The 15843-nt window shown below is 57.1% G+C and overlaps 1 protein-coding gene and 1 non-coding gene across 4 annotated transcripts in view; both read left to right on the forward strand.

Annotated features, from left to right (window-relative positions):
- RADIL (Rap associating with DIL domain) overlaps positions 1–15843 on the forward strand; it is a 78871-nt gene that overhangs the window by 31387 nt on the left and 31641 nt on the right. For all 3 annotated transcript variants that reach the window (XR_008619312.1, XM_055090558.1, XM_055090559.1), the window contains exons 6-8: positions 7693–7940; positions 8967–9599; positions 11524–11561. Coding sequence is in view for 2 of the 3 variants with exons in the window: in XM_055090558.1 (XP_054946533.1) it covers positions 7693–7940; positions 8967–9599; positions 11524–11561 (919 nt within the window). In the remaining variant the exon portion in view is untranslated. The remainder of the gene's footprint in view (positions 1–7692; positions 7941–8966; positions 9600–11523; positions 11562–15843) is intronic.
- LOC112065739 (U6 spliceosomal RNA) lies at positions 4071–4177 on the forward strand. The gene has a single exon (XR_002892219.1). It is a non-coding gene; the product is annotated as a U6 spliceosomal RNA (small nuclear RNA).

The raw sequence follows: 15843 nt of genomic DNA on the forward strand, positions 1-15843 counted from the left end.
GGGCACGTGGGATCCTCCCGGACCGGGGCGCGAACCCGCGTCCCCTGCATCATCGGCAGGCGGACTCTCAACCACTGCGCCACCAGGGAAGCCCATGGTTAATGCTTTTGATTCTGTTTTGGTTTTGTCTCGTATAAGAGATCCGTCCCTGCCTCTGAGGTTGTAGAGATAGTCCCTGCATTCTCTTATGAAAGCTTTATAGTTTTGCCTTTCACATTAGGGTCTTTAAAGCCTGACATTTAAAACGGAAATAACATTCACATAACATAAAATTCACAATTTTAAAGTGTATAATCCAGTGGCATTTAGTACCTGGCCATGTCATTTTGGTCTTTTATCGTATCAGTACGGTATATTACAGTGATTGACTGTTGTATGTTAGATCACTCTTGCATTCCTGGGATAAATCCCACTTGAACATGGTTTGCTACTGTCTTGGAGACTTTTACATCTCTATACATAAGGGACATTGGTCGGTAGTTTTCTTGTGATGTCTCTCTTCTTTCTTTTATTGGACTTCACGAGACTGCAAATTGGTTTCTTCAATCAGTTCTGAAAAATTCTCACTTATTTTCTTTTCAGATATTGCCTTTGCCCGCTTCTTACTGCTCTCTTCCCAGAGCCGTCTTTTTTTTTTTTTTTTTTTTTTTTTCCTGGCCGTGCTGCATGGCTTGTGGGACCTTAAGTCCCCAACCAGGGATTGAACCCGGGCCGTCAGCAGTAAAAGCACTGAGTCCTAACCACTGGCCTGCCAGGGAATTCCCCCAGAGCTGTCTTAAAACGTGTGTGAGGCCTCTCACTCTCTCTTCCCTGTCTCCTAATGTCTTTCATGTCTTCTTTCTTCTTCCTTTTTTGGTCACTTTGTACCACATCCTAGAGATTTTAGACTTGTCTTTTAGTTTACTGATTCTCTTTTCCATTGCGTCTGATATGCTGCATAGTTTCCGTTACTGTATTGTTTCATTTCTAGAAGTTCTAGTTGGTTATTTTTCAAAGCTGATTTATGGTTTATAATTTCCTGTTCTCTACATATATTTCAAGGCATGTTTTATCTCTTTAAACAGTGTAAGCATGATCTTATAATTTGTGTATGGTAATCTTAACATCTGATGTTCTCTTCTTTAAAAGGAAAATTTTCATTGAAAAATAGCCTACAGACAGAAGCGTGCCCACATTGTGAGGGTACAGCTCAACGAGTTTTCAGAAGATGAGTGCACCTGTGTGGCAAGAACTAGAGCATTATCAGGACACCTGCAGCCTCCCTCACACCTCCTTCTGGTCCTTGGCCATTGAGCCAACCTCTCTGACTTCTAAAACCATAGTTCAGTTTTGGCTCTAAGTAAATTTCCTATAAATGGAATCGTATTATTTGTACCTTTTTGTGTCTGGCTTTTTGTTTTTTGGTTTTTGGCTTATTCTTGCTTTTAGAAGAGTCCATTCATTACTGTTGCTGTGCAGGATTCCATTATGTGAATGGACCACAGTTGACTTGGTCGTCCTGTTGCTGGTAGACACTTGGTGTTTCCAGTTTGGGCCCATTAGGAGTGATGCTACCGTGGACGTGTTCCTGTGCACGTCCCGTGGTCCCACGTGTGTTCCTGTCGTGTGTAGACTGCGGAGTGGATGTGATGGTTCAGTGGTGGGAGACACCAGCACACGGTGCTTTCCAGGCCGCTTGTGCCAGTTGACGCCCCCTCCCCCAGCAGTGTGCAAGGGCTCTAACTGTCCCACTTCCTCTCTCACACTTGGCCTGTCTGTCTTTTTCACTTAAGCTTCCTTGATTTCTGTCAGTGGTGCTTTGTAGTTTTCAGTGACATGGTCTTGCCCATCTTCTGGAAGGTCTATTCCTTAGTTTCACGTTTCTTGACATTATTATAAATGGTATCTTTTTGTTTAAACATACCCTTTTCTCTTTGTTTCTAGTATTTTAAAATAGTATTGAATTTGCATACTCACCATATCTAGTCCCCTTGCTAAACTCATTTGTTAATTCTAATAATTTGTCCATAGATTCTTTTGCATTTTCTGTATACACAATCACATCGTCTTGAAAATCATCACGAATTTCTTTCTTTCTTTTCAATCCTTCTACCTTTCATTTGTTTTTCTTGCCTTATTGTACTGGCTGGGACCTCCAGGAGCTCCGGTACGATGCTGAACAGAAGTGGTCAGCAGGCATCCGTGTTGTGTCCCCAGCTGGGGAGGGCGGGGTACGATATACATTTTTTTTTTGGAATTTTATTTGCCAATGGTAGGATCGATCCTAAAAAACTAGGTAACATATTCCCATGTCACTGCAGTCCCTTTGAAGGGTTTATTGTGAGAATGAAGTGGAATTGAATGCAGAATACTCAGAATAAAGCTGGCCATGGAGCAGATGGATGCTGTGTCACCAAATGGTCCTTAGGTAGTTTGTCATCCTTGTTGTACATTTCAAATACACAAAACTTCAAATTAACGTCAAGGATTGCTTGATCAACTTAGGGCTTCGTGCTGCATCTTTTGCTAACCCAGAAAAGGGCATTCTCGTTTAAAAGGACTTGTTTGAGGCAGGTCTGACCTCCGAGTTGTGCAGTGGCTACTGCAGAGTTTATGTTAGCAGCGCCTCTCCAGCTGTTATTAGAGATCTCTAAAAGAGTCTCAATTCCCCCCGATTTTAGCGAAATTCCCTAATGCAGGAATACTTGCCTCATCCGTCCCCGATGAAAACCACATCTCTGAGTTCTCCTGCAGCCCTGGTAGTGGGTGCGAGCAACAGGGACTTCTCCGAGTTGTAGACACTGTTTCAAACCCTCTGATCCTGGGAGAGAAGAGCAAACAGCGCCCGGAGGTAAAACCTACAGCTTGAATTTATTGTCCTGAACTTACTGACGTTCAGGAAAAGAGCTGTGCTGTTCTTTCCAGTGCTGTTCTGGAGCCCGTGACGGGAGCTCTGATGACAGCTGCCAGCTGTTTTCAGAATTAATGTCCACCCCCGCACCCCCCCGGTATCCAGGGTCCTTTCCTGTCTCCCCGCAGAGGGGATGCCTGCACCGACACGTAAAACACCGTGTGGCCTGGGATGTCATCCTTCCGCCTCTTCCCCGCTGCCCGACGGCTGCCTGGCCCAGGAGCGTCTGATGGAGGGGACGAGGGACCGCAGATCCCTGCCCTGCAGAGGCAGCTGCTCGCAGGCTTGACTCCGGTGGCGGGAGCTGGGGCAGCTGCCGGGAGAGGGAAGCTCCGAGCTCCTTTCTTTAACCGCGCGCGTCCGTTGTGAAGGGCGCCACCGTCGTCTGTGTCGCGGTTACACCGCCTGCAGGTTAGGGCCCCTTCCCCAGTTCCCGTGTCAGAGACACACAGTCCAGGAGCGGGCAGGGTCGGCCCTGGACGTCCAAGTCCGGGCCTGGGACTTAGCTGTGAGCCTGTTCAGGGGCGGCAGGGCTTGTTTCGGAATCCCTCCTGGTCGTGTCATCCTCCTAAGATGTGGGAAGGTGGTCATTGTGCTTCTGGGTCTGGGGCCCGGTGTTGGGCGGTGCGGTGGTCCCATGCGTGTCCTGGGTGGGGGGGGACACAGAGGCCTCTCCAGGTTCTGGTTACCCAGACCCCTCCTTCTATTCCTCTGCTGGGTGTGTTTCTGCCTTTTCACCAGGGAACAGATACAGGCCCAGCTCTGAGATGTGGCGGGTTCAGGGCCAGACCACTGCCGTGAATCAGCCGGCACGTCGGTAAAGAGAGTCACAGGAACTTTTTGGTTTCCCAGTGCCTAGAAAAATGATGTTTACGCTCTACTGAGGTCTATTAAGGGTGCGATAGCATTATGTCTAGAAAAACAATATACATACCTTAATTTTAAAATACTTTATTACTGGGCTTCCCTGGTGGCGCAGCGGTTGGGAGTCCGCCTGCCGATGCAGGGGACGCGGGTTCGTGCCCCGGTCCGGGAGGATCCCACGTGCCGCGGAGCGGCTGGGCCCGTGAGCCGTGGCCGCCGAGCCTGCGCGTCGGGAGCCTGTGCTCCGCAGGGGGAGGGGCCACAGCAGGGAGAGGCCCGCGTACCGCAAAAAAAAAAAAAAAAAAACTTTACTACTGTGCTCGCTTCGGCAGCACATAGACTAAAATTGGAACGATGCAGAGAAGATTAGCGTGGCCCCTGCGCAAGGAGGACACGCAAATTCGTGAAGCGTTCCATATTTTTCCAATAAAGATGTTTAAAAAAAAAATAATAATAAAATACTTTATTACTAAAACAAGTCAAAACAATTACAAGAGTAACATCAAAGATCATTGATCACAGATCACCATAACAAATATAATAATAACGACAGAGTTTGAAATATTGTGAGAATTACCACAGTGTGACGCAGAGACACAAAGTGAGCAAATGCTGTTGGAAGAAATGTGCCAGTAGACTTGCTCAGCCAGGGTTGCCGCAGACCTTCGGTTTGTAGCACACCGTATCCGTGAAGCGCAGTAAGACGAGGTGTGCCTTATATGAGAGGGAAGAGGGGAGCCTCATATCTGCCATCTTCCTGGGAACTGACAAACATTTTAACCTAGAGAAAAGAGTTAGAAATCCAAAATGCAAATAAAGGCGCTAGGTGCTCGAGTATGTTTTCCGAGTGCTCGGTGGGTTTCCCTTTCTCCCCCTGTGGGTTTTCTGTAGACAAGGCACTGGGGGAGGGGAGTGCCCCTGGCAGCGGTTCCTATCCTAGCTGAGTTCCAGAACCTTCTGGGGAGCTTTTACAAAATACAGATTCCCGGGTGTCCCTCAGACCTGCAGGACCAGATAAACCTCTGACCTCGCTAACTCGGTCACCCCTAGCATAGCGGGAAACGTCCAGGGCTGGGCCGTGCAGCCCAGCTCGCGGGGAGGCGTGATCCAGAAATGGAGCGCGTCTTCTTCACCCAGTGGCAAGGCTGGGCGTTTTCCTCTAAGACGAGTAACTTGGCGTGTGAAATCACCGCCGTACAAGGCCTGGCCGCCCTCGTCACTTTATTCCGTCAGCGCCGCCCCCCTGCGGGCCAGGGCTTCTCCGTGGTGTGTCTGTTGCCGAATCTTCATCATGGTGGCGGCGGAGGGGCCGTGGGGGCGACCTTGCTCTGGACGCGGGCTCCACCGTGGCGCCCCAGATCCAGTGCGCAGAGCCTGGACCAGGCTGAGAACCCCAGGCCGCGCCCCGCAGGCCGCTGGCTTGTGGGTGGCGCTGCCCACACGTCCCTCCTCTCGCCGCCGCCCAGCCTCCCTGCCAGGCTTAGGGAGGAGGTTCTGCTCAGAGCCGGGCACGCGCGCCCTGGGTTTGCGCGGCGTTGGGACGCGTGGATTGTGGTGGCGAAGCTGAAGTGGGATCAGGCGCGGGGCGGCACCCGAAGCCGCGACCCCCTCAGGGTGACTGGCCCAACGGTCTCCAGCGGCCTCATCGGGCTCCCCCCCAGCTCCCCCTGCCCACCCCGGGGCAGCCGCAGAGTCCTACACACGCGCGAGGACCTCAGAGTGTTTATGATTTTTACTTTACACCTGAGTACTTGCCTTCCAGAGTTGACATAAACATTTTAAATCACATTTATTTAGAGTTTTAAAAATAAAACGACTAAAACATCACACAGAGTTATCCATAAAGTATGTCCTGTCACGTGCAGTACGTGATATCACACGTGTTCTGGTAGCTCCAGTACGGTATGTAATGTACCTCCCCGGGCTCAGACCCCCACCAGTAAGACGGCCATTTCTTGAATTTACTGTGTGCCTTTTCTATCCGTTTTTAAAAACAGCTTTACGTGCACATATATGCACACCGTGAGCAGTATGTGGTGGGGTTTCATGTGCTCTTTTCCGCATGTACACAGAGGTCGCACACCCTACCCATTGCTCCCCGTCTGCCTTTCCACCCGCCGCCGGGTACAGGCTGGGCCCAGCTTTCCCTGCAGCATCTCTGCCCTGTGCGAGGATAGCCCCCGTGGAGGGTTATGTGGGGTTCAGAGGCCTTCCTTGCTCAGGCGTCCACACGTGGGAGGGTCCTCCTGGCTGTGCAGCCCGCAGGGTGTGCACGGATCGCTCGCTGGACCTTGTGGGTTGCTCTCCACGCTGGCCGTGCTGGCGTCGGCGGTCCAGCGGCCCCGGCCTTGAGCTGCCGCCACCTCCCTCCCGACAGCCCTGGCCCTTCAACCCTGAGGGCCCCTGGATGAGCCCTGGGCGCTGTTCCAAACTCCCCAGGTGGCCCTGAGCGAGGGCGGGGTGAGAGCCCCTGCTTTAGCCTGGGAGGGGGTCATCTGCCAGGGGACGCGGGACCCCAGCTGGAGGAGTGGTGTCCAGTCGGCCGAGAGGGCGCGCCCACGCCCGTCTGCCGCAGTCCCAGGGACGCTGGCCCTGGTCGCTCGGGCCTCGTCCAGGGCCTCTGGGGGCCCCCGGGAATCGAAGAGGAAAGGGTGACCTTCTGGGCTCTGCTGCTGCCTGGGAGCCCCAGCACTTGTGGGAGGTGGTTCTGAGGTGCGTCCTCTCCTGCAGCCCCGTCCTAGAGGGAGGAAAAGCCTGGGCTGGAGCGTCGTTTTGGATTGGTTTTTAAATGTCTTCCTTCAGGCAGGGCCCCCGCTTGTGCAGTGATGCCCCAGCCATGAGAGCAGGCTGTGGGACGGGTGAGGCTGGGGGCTGCCCCCCCCCGCCTGCCCCCACCTCTGCTCCTCCATCCCTGCCTCCTGCCCTCGCCCTCCTCCTTCCCCTGACCCGCCCCTTCCCCCCGCCCCGCTGCCCTGCCTGACGGTCGCCGGCCCGGCTCTGCAGCAGGCGGGGAGCAGCAGGTACCCGGCAAACGGCTCGCACTGCGGCTGAGCGGCCTCCCTCCTGCAGCCCCGGCTCCCTGTGGGCTGCCGGGGACCGGGCTCCCTTCTCCTTCTGGAAGGCAGGTCGGCCTTCCCGGGCGCCCTCGGCCCCCGCTTGCCCACCTCGCTTCCTCTGGCTTTGTGTGGTTTTGTCTGGAGCGGTTATAGGAAGGGATGCTGCGGACGGAGGCTGTGTGGAGGGTCCTCGGCGGGGGGCTCAGAGAGGAAGGCCTGGGCCGGCCGGGGAGCGGCGCCGGTGACGGGAGACTGGCCCTCTTGAGTTCCATGTGGCTTCTCAGCTTTCACGCGGCATTAGTTTAAAAGAGCGCTTCCTACGTGTAGAAGGGTGAGGCTTTCGTGGGGTGTGCACGGGTGTGCGCGTGTGCCTGGCCGTGTTGGAGGTGCCCCGGGAAGGGGCAGCCGTGTTCTGGATGGAGACCAGCCGGCCCTGTGGGCTGGAGTGACGAGGTGAGCTGACTGCTTCCTCCTTGTAAAACGAGGGGGGATGATGAACGGTTGTCATGTAATCAGCGCACGCACGCGCACGCGGCCTGCCAGGACGGGACGGGGGATGGGCAGGTTTGGGGGTCGGCGTGGTGCCCACGAAGCCCCCAGCACGCTGACTCTGCGGGGGTTGAGGCTGCGGTGGGCTGGGCATCCCGCGGGGAGGCCGTGGCGCTGGCTGGTCTCGGGGCTGGGATGTGCCACGGGCTCCCGTGGGGCGTCTGGGGCCTCGGATGGCCGGGCTGCCTGGCTCCCGGGGCGAGCCCCGGCCTTCCGAGGATGCGGTCGGTGGGCAGAGTCCCGCGGCCGCCTGCAGGCCTGCTTGACGGAGCCGCGACCCGTGTCAGGAGCGGCCTCGAGCCATCTGTTCACCCCGCGCTGCTTCTGCCGCAGGGATAAACGCCCAAGCCCGGAGACTGCAGCGGAGCCGCGCCAAGGGAACCCCAGCCCCGGCCGCGGGGGGAGCCTGGAGCCCCCCTCCACCCCGGCTGCGCCGCACGGTCAGCGAGACCAGCCTGGGCTCGGCCGCCGCCCCGCCATCCGCTGCCCGGGGCCCCGAGGAGCCCGGCCGGGACGCCATGCGCTGCTCCCTCTACGAATCGCCCCACCTGCTGCTCCTGCAGGGCTACAGCCAGCAGCACGTGAGCGTCCGTCTGCGGGGCCGCGGCGGCGGGGGGGCCGCGGCGCGCGGGGCGTGCGGGAGGCCCTCGGCTAGACGCGCCCGCCCCGCTGGTCCTCACTCACCACGTCAGCGGGGGGCTCGGGGGCTGGAGAAGTGGGCTGGCGGGGAGCACCCCATTGGGTCCGCCCTAGGCGCTGGAGGAGGGTGGCGGCTTCCCCGTCCTCTGCTTCCAGAACGTTCTTTCGTCCAGGCTGCAGTGGGCGGCAGCAGCGCCTTGGGAGGGGGTCCCCCCAGCTCCTCACTGACTGATCGCAGCATGGGTCTTACCTGGTACTGGGCCCCCTTCCTGCCCGGCGGGCCCCTGGGGAACGGCCCCCGTGGGCTGGGGCGCAGGCCTCCCGCGGCCTCGAGCGCCTGCAGGGCGGCTCTCTCTGAGGAGCCCCCAGGCCCCCGCCCCGCGCCAGCATCTTATACCACTTTTGTCGGAGGCCTCTTGGCCTGAAGGGTCTCGCCCTGGCGACCCCGCCGACCCTGCCGTGCTGCCGCCCCGGCGGGTCTGCTGTTCCTCCTGGCCTCTCGCTCACCCGCGTGTCCCCCGCTCCCTTCCTGCTCCGCCCTCCCCGCACGCTGTGTGACCTCGTCAGGGCTCTGCGGCTCAGGGCCTGGGAGGCAGCTTCCCTCCCGGAGCCGGCGCAGCAAAGGAGGGGCGCGTCCCCGGCTTGTCCCTGTCACCTGGCGGAGCGGGCGGGCCTGGCGTGTCTGTAGGCCAGTGTCCCCGTCCAGGTCTGCCCTTGTCTGGCCTCTCACGTCTCGAAGCTGGAGCCCCCCCACCCCCACCCCCACCCCCACCCCCACCCCGGGCGTCGGGTCTGCCACCGAGGCTGCTCTGGGAGACGGGGGGGCGCCCGGCGTGGGCAGGCAGCGGGTCAGGAAGGGCTCCGGGGGGGCGGGGGGCGGGGGGCGTGCTGCCCGGGGTGGCTTAGGTACCAGGGATGGAACTGCCCGAGTGGCGTCCTGCCCCTGAGGCCTGGTGTCTGCGTTTCAGGACAGCCTGGTCTACGTGCTCAACCGGGAGCGGCACACGGTGGGCCAGAGGACCCCCTCCAGCAGGCCCAGCATCAGCCTCTCGGCCCCCGACATCCTGCCCCTGCACTGCACCATCCGCAAGCGCCAGCTGTCGGGCCGCGCGCAGGCGGGGGCACAGCTGGTCCTGGAGCCCATCCCCGGGGCGCCCGTCTCGGTCAACTTCTCGGAGGCGGGGGGCCGCGCCGTGGCGCTGCGCCACGGGGACCTGCTCTCCCTGGGCCTGTACTACCTGCTGCTGCTGAAGGACCCGGCGCAGGCCCAGCCCCTGCCCGCCCAGGCCCTGGCCCGCCTCCGGGCCGTGCCGGAGAGCTGCAGGATGTGCGGCGCCCCGCTCCGCGCCCGGGCCGCCTCGGCCTCCGCGAGGCCCGTCCCCCGCCGGCCGCGGCCGCTGCACCTGGAGTTCGAGCCCGACGTGGAGGATGCGCTGCTGCAGCGGATCACGACGCTGGTCGAGCCGTGCGGCGACGACCACAAGCTGACCCCCGCCTTCCTCCTCTGCCTGTGCATTCAGCACTCGGCCACGCGCCTCGAGCCGGGCTCCCTCGGGCGGCTCCTGCTCAAGATGGCCAAGATGATCCGAGAGACCGTCTGGGTCAGTGGCGGGGCGGGGGGCGGTTTGCTGCCGGCGGCCTCGGCCGGCACAGGAGCGGGTGGGAGCTGCGGCCGCCTGGGGCGAGGGCGCGAGCTCCCCCTTGACCGGGACCAGCCTTCGTCGCTGTCGGGCGAGCAGGAGAGACAGGGCCACCGAGGGAGCTGGGGTGTCCGCTGAGGGTTCGGCTTCGTGAGCTCTGGTCCTGTGTCCCTCCCCACGGCCCAGCCCCGCCGGCGCCCAGGCGGCCTGGGAGCCCCGCGCCTTCTGCCGGGAGCAGGTCGAGCCCCTGCCGACACGCCACTGCGGAGCCCTTGTCGGGTGGGGGGAAGGGGGGGCGGCACAGGGCCGGTCGATGCTGTACGTTGAAACCTCCCCCAGGACGGCCTCTGGACCGCGGCACCACGCACGTCCGGGCAGAATTCCTTGCGGATGTCGGGCGACACCCCTGGCCTCCCCCCTCCCCCCGCGGCTGGCGGCGCCCCTCCCCTCACCCCTCACGGAAGCGGCTTCAGGCACTGCCAGACGTCCCCTGGGGCCAGAGCACCCGGCGGGCAGCCCCTCCATCCTCTCCCGCCCCTCCAGGGGCTGGACTCCCTGGGGACCCAAAGGATGGCCGGTAGTTACACGCGGTCCTTCAGAGAGACCCCCTTAGCCTCGGCCACGCTCACCCTGAGGCAGTCGTGGGAAAAGGAAACCAGTTGGCCGTGTAGACACTGGATAGATTCCTCAGGTTAAAATCCGCATTTAAAACGTTTGAAACTTTTTAAAAGCAAAAGCCATCCTGGCTGCCGCATGCAAAGGTTTGTGCAAGCGATCGCGCGTATCTGAGCCGCGTCCCGCAGCGTCCCGAGTGGCATTTGGTGCGCGTGGTCGCTTCCCCTGTGTGCAGCTGAAGTCCGTGCAGTGTGGACCGAGTGGCCTGACGCTTAGAAGCTCTGAATTTCACGCGAATCACCGTCCTTTGCTGAGTCTGCTCTGTGCCAGACGCTTACTAGTAATCAGATGCTGTTGGACTCGATTCCCACAACCACCCTGACGGCGGAGGTGCGGCGTCCCACGTCACAGCTGAGAACACCGGGGCAAGGCGGGGGCTGGTGACTCCAGGCAGAGAACCGGGTCCCCCCTCCCCTGCCCCCGTGCAGGCTTGGCAACAGGCTCGTGGAGGTGGGACCCCCTCCGAACCCCCTCAGCCCAGGGCCCGGGCCCGGGCGTCCCCCGTACGGCTTCCCCTCTGGGGTGTGAGAGGCCTCGGCTCTGGTCTGTCTAGAGCCTTGGGGTTCATTTGTCTGTCTGCTTCCCGGCCATCAGCAGCCTCCTGTGCCTCCCCCTGTGCTCACGGGTCTCGCCAACTCAGGCCGACGTGGGCCTCTAAGAGAACACGTGAGGGAGTCGCAGTTAGGACCACGCTCAGCCGGGTAACGTCACTAAAGCGAGAATGAGTTCCTGATTAAAAGGGACAGAAAACGTTGGCTGGACCTGAGTCCCTACGGGGACGTTTAAACATACTTGCGTACCCAGGCCCGTGTGCGTCTGCTCGGCGTTACTGGGCTGACTTTTAAAAGTGCACCTATGAAGCTTGACCATAAGAGTGTTGCTAGGACGTTCATTCTGACATCTGTCATACGTTTGACCCATCTTTACGGCTCCCTAAATGGCCGGCTGTTACGTAAGAGAGATGGCTGTGAAATAGTGCTCTTGTAGGAAACGCCTGGATCGTACGCAGTAACGGAGTGCCAGGAGGTCAGGTCAGACGGAAAACAGCCTTCCCGGGGTAGCTTGGAGCAAATCGCCCAGTACGGGACGCCCGGAGCAGTGATGCCATGTTTCGTGTAGACGAGAGCCTGTGTCAGTGGTGTCCTCACTGCACGTTGCCCGTGCTGTCCTGCTTGTCTCATCTTTGCTTTTTTTCCCTTTATAATTGTAGGAGAAAACCAAAGAACTCGCCGAGAAGCAGGCGCACCTGTAAGTACGGCCCCGTCTTCGTACCCGCCCAGCAGGCCACTGGTTCCCCAGGAGCCAAGACCCAGCACCCCTCACCCTGCAACCTCCGGGGTCAGCTCTGTGTCTTTCTGTCTGAGGGTGGCTGTTTGCATGTCCGTAGTCACCACCCCGGCAGCTCTGTGTCGGGGAGGTCTCTCCAGAGCAGCTGTGAGATGGGTGGGCACGACCCTCCGGGAAGCCTTCCCCTCTCCCTCCCGTAAGTGCTGTGTTAACGCGAACCTGCTGCTTTGGGGAAATGGACGCCTCCCGGTGTAGAGGTGGGGCAGCGGGGTCTCCGCTGCCCTACGTCGGTTTTCACAGAAAGTACGGGTTCTACTCTTCCGCGCCGCTGGGGGGCCTTGAGGAAACCATTGGGCGTTAACGGTATAGAGACGTGCGTATCCTGGGACACCCCCCGCCCGCCCTTGAGCGGACACCACCGAGAACCGCCTTGGCAGAAGGTGGCGGCAGCACCTGTGTTTGTGCCGCGGACCCCTAGCCACGGTGGAGGCGTGCAGGCCACGGCCGTCCGTCCCCTTGAAGGAACGCGCGCGTGTGGTGACGGCCCGAGCAGAGGTTGCCTGCCGTCACTGCCCGTCGTGGACGAGGGGCTCGCGGGGCCTTAAGGCGCGCTGCGGTCCACGGGGTTTGCCTCGTTTCTGTTTATGGGAGGATGACACGTGAAGAAGCTACTCCGTCTATGAAGCACGTGGTTGCTGTCCGTGCTCGTGGGGTCTCGTCCGCGCGCGGTCCCGTAAGCCAGCGGTCCCCAACCTTTCTGGCACCGGGGACTGGTTTCGCGGCAGACAGCTTCTCCACGGACGGGGCGGGGGGTGGGAGACGGTTCAGCTGCTGGCGAGGAGGGGCAGGTGAAGCGTCGCTCACTGGGCCGCCGCCCACCTCCTGCTGCGCGGCCCGGGTGGGGGGCCCCTGCTGTAAGGGAGTCGGCAGGGAGCGTCGTTATCCCCTCCTTCCGAAGTGGGGAGCCAGAGGCTCAGAGACGGAAGCCGGGGTCTGAGCAGCGAGGCTCCCGCCGGGCTGAGTTGAACAGCATCCCCGTCGCTCACGGATGTGCTCTGTTGGCTGCCGGCCTGCTCGAGGGTAGTGGGGGGCGGGGTGCTGCGACAGGCCAGGCCCCGGGCCGGGGGCCCACGGAAGACGGCCTACAGCTGGCCCGGCATGGAGGGACCGGCTGAGGCCCAGGCAGCTCGGGGGAGCCCTGCGTCCTTCAGGCTCCCGGGCACGGGAGGGGGAGTCCGCGTGAGCGAGCCGGCCTCACCCCGTGACGGGTGTGGCTGCCTCACCCCCAGCTTTGCTCCCAGATGGGACAGCCCCGTCCCCAGGGTGAGGCCGGCCTGGAGGTGAGGGGTCCTCGGGAGCACCCGGCCCTCGCCCTCCTGAGCGCACCCCCCCGCCGGCGCCTGTCTGCTGGGGCCTCGGCCCTTAGACAGGAGGAAGCAGCCCCTCCTTCAGCAGCTCCGTGTGTCGTTAGGGCCTAAAAAACAGCCCTGGGTCCGTTTCCAGCGAATGCTTTTTTTTTTTTTTTTTTTTTTAATTATGAATCACTTTCAAAATACAGAAGAGAACAGAATGTATCAATTACCCCTGCACCCACGCCTGAATTTAACATGAGTCACATTTTGCCGCATCTGCTTCAGGTCTGTCTTGTGCGCTTCTTTTAAAATTGTAAGTGGCCGTTAACCCTTCCTGAACGCTTTTTCCGCGTCTGTGATCGTCACACATTTTCCCCTTGAAGCTGTGAGTGTGGGTCCTACTACATCAGGAGGTTTTCTGGACCGTGATTGGATTCCCGGGGTCGAACTTCTCATAACTACTGATTTTGTTATTAGCGAGGCAAGATGCGCTTTGTTGATACTTTAGGATTTTCCCATCTGAATTCAGAAGTAAAATTGGCCTGTGAATTCATTTATTGTTTTGTATTGTCCTTGTCTGATTTTAATGGCAAGGTTCTCGGAAATGAATTGGGCAGCCTTCTCTGCTTTCAGTTCTGAGTCGATTTGTCTGAAGGTGAGGACTCTGGGCCGCGGAGGTTTCCTGGAAGCAGCCCAGAAAAGCGTCTGGGCGGAGCCTGTGTTTGCTGATTCCATTTCTTTAACGTTTATGGTTTATTTAGTTTTCTGTTTCTTCTTGTGTTGATTTTGGTAAGTTTTGCTTTCCTAGGAAATTATCTATTGCCTGTGTTTTCAAAGTTACTGGACTAAAATTGTTCGTTATATTCTCGTAGGACTTTTTTCATCCCTAATATATTTGTAGTGATATCGCCTTATTTAATTCCTGTTGTGTTCCTATTTTTTCTCTCCCCACCCCCTTTGATTTATCTTCCCAGGCATTTGTCTGTTATCATCTGTTTAAAAGAACCAATTTTGTTGTTTCTGTTTACTTTTCCTTCGATTTCTGTTCCACTTACCTCTTTGTTATTTCCTTATCCTTGCATAATTTAATTTCTTCTTTGACTCATGAATTGTTTCGAAAGTTCTTTGAAATTTTTTCATTTTTATATTTACTGACAAAAATGTTTTAAATTTTATGTTCAGTAATCATAATAATATAGTAATAACAATAATACAGAAGAGCAATAATTTCTCTCGTACAGGTGTCCCAGATGATTTTTATTTTTATTAAAAAAATTTTTTTGGCCGCACCATGCATCATGAGGGATCAGTTCCCCGACCAGGGATCGAACCCGTGCCCCCTGCCGTGGAAGCGCAGGGTCTTAACCGCCGGACCACCAGGGAAGTCCCCCAGATGATTTTTAAAAAAATTTCTATCAGAACGTCATTGATTTGATTTGGTTCATTTTTATGTATTTTACTGTGGTGAGAACGCTTAACATGAAAGCTACGCTCTTAAACTTTTAAGTGTGCGGTAAGGTATCGTTAACTGTAGGCACACTGTCGTACGGCAGGTCTCCAGAACTTGCTCATCCTGCAAAATTGAGACTTTACGCTCGTTGATGAGCAGTTTCTCTTTTCTGCCCTCCTGCCCCCACCCCCTGGTAACCACCACTCTACTCGCTGATTCTGTGAATTTGACTATTTGGCGTCTCTCATGTGAGTGGAATCACACAGCGTGTGTCCTTCTGTGATTGGCTTATTTCACTGAGCGTCATGTCTTCGGGGTTCATCCGTGTTGCTGCGTATTGCAGGATTTCCTTCTTTATTTAACGCTGGATAACGTCCCGTTGGGTTTTAAACCAGATTTTCCTTGTTCATTCATCCGTCAATAGACCTTTAGTTTGATTCCACATCTTGGATATTATGACTAGTGCTGCAGTGAACACTGAGGTGCTGATATTTCTTGGAGAGCCTGATTTCAGTTCTTTGGGATAAACACCAAGAAGTGGAATTGCCGGAGCATAAGGTAGTTCTATTTTCAGTTTTTTGAGGAACCTCCGTACTGTTTTACGCGGTGGCTGCACCAGTCTGCGTTCCTACCAGCAGTGCGTAAGTGTTCTGATTTCTCCACATCCTCACCGATATTTGTTGACTCTGGTCTTCTTCATGAAGCCATTCTGACAGGCGTGGGGTGGTAGCCCCTTGTGATTTTGACTTCCATTTCCCTGATGACTAGGTGTGTTCAGAACCTCTTCATGCTCCTCCGGCTGTCTGTCTACTTCGGAGACATATCTGTTCAAGTCTTCAGCGCATTTTAAATAGGGTGATTAGTGGTTTGGTTTTTTTGGTTTTTTTTTTTTTTTTTTTTGCTTTTGAGCTGTAGGAGCTCCTTATGTGTATTGGGAATTCACCCCTTATCTGATACGTGGTTTGCAAATGTTTTCTCCCATTCCAAGGGTTGCCTTCTTATTCTGTTAGTGGTCTCCTTGGCTGCACAGAAGTCTTTCTGTTTGATGTAGCCCCACTTGTCTATTTGTGTTTTTATTGCCCGTGCCCTTGGTGTCATGTCCCTGAAATTGTCGTCCCTACTCGGTGCTTGCCTGGACGGGTGGGCCAGGCCGCTGCGCCTTGTCTGTGCCCCAGGATACGGCAGCGCTGGCCTCGCTGGGACCCAACACCAAAGCTCCACTTGGCGGTAGCTGGTGGATTGCTTTTCCGTGGAGGCCTGTCTGTCCCGTTGAGTTCTGGGCGGAATCGAGAAGGGCAATAACTGTTGAAAACAAAATGGAGCTAGGCTCTGACGAGCAGATGCATCCTTTTTTGACGACACAAAGCTCTTCCTGCGTGCACGTGTGTGTGTGTGTGTGTGTGTGTGTGTGTGTGTGTGTGTGTGTGTTCAAGAATTTTTT

Source organism: Physeter macrocephalus, chromosome 14 (assembly GCF_002837175.3).
Source record: "Physeter macrocephalus isolate SW-GA chromosome 14, ASM283717v5, whole genome shotgun sequence".
NCBI classification, from domain to species: domain Eukaryota; kingdom Metazoa; phylum Chordata; class Mammalia; order Artiodactyla; family Physeteridae; genus Physeter; species Physeter macrocephalus.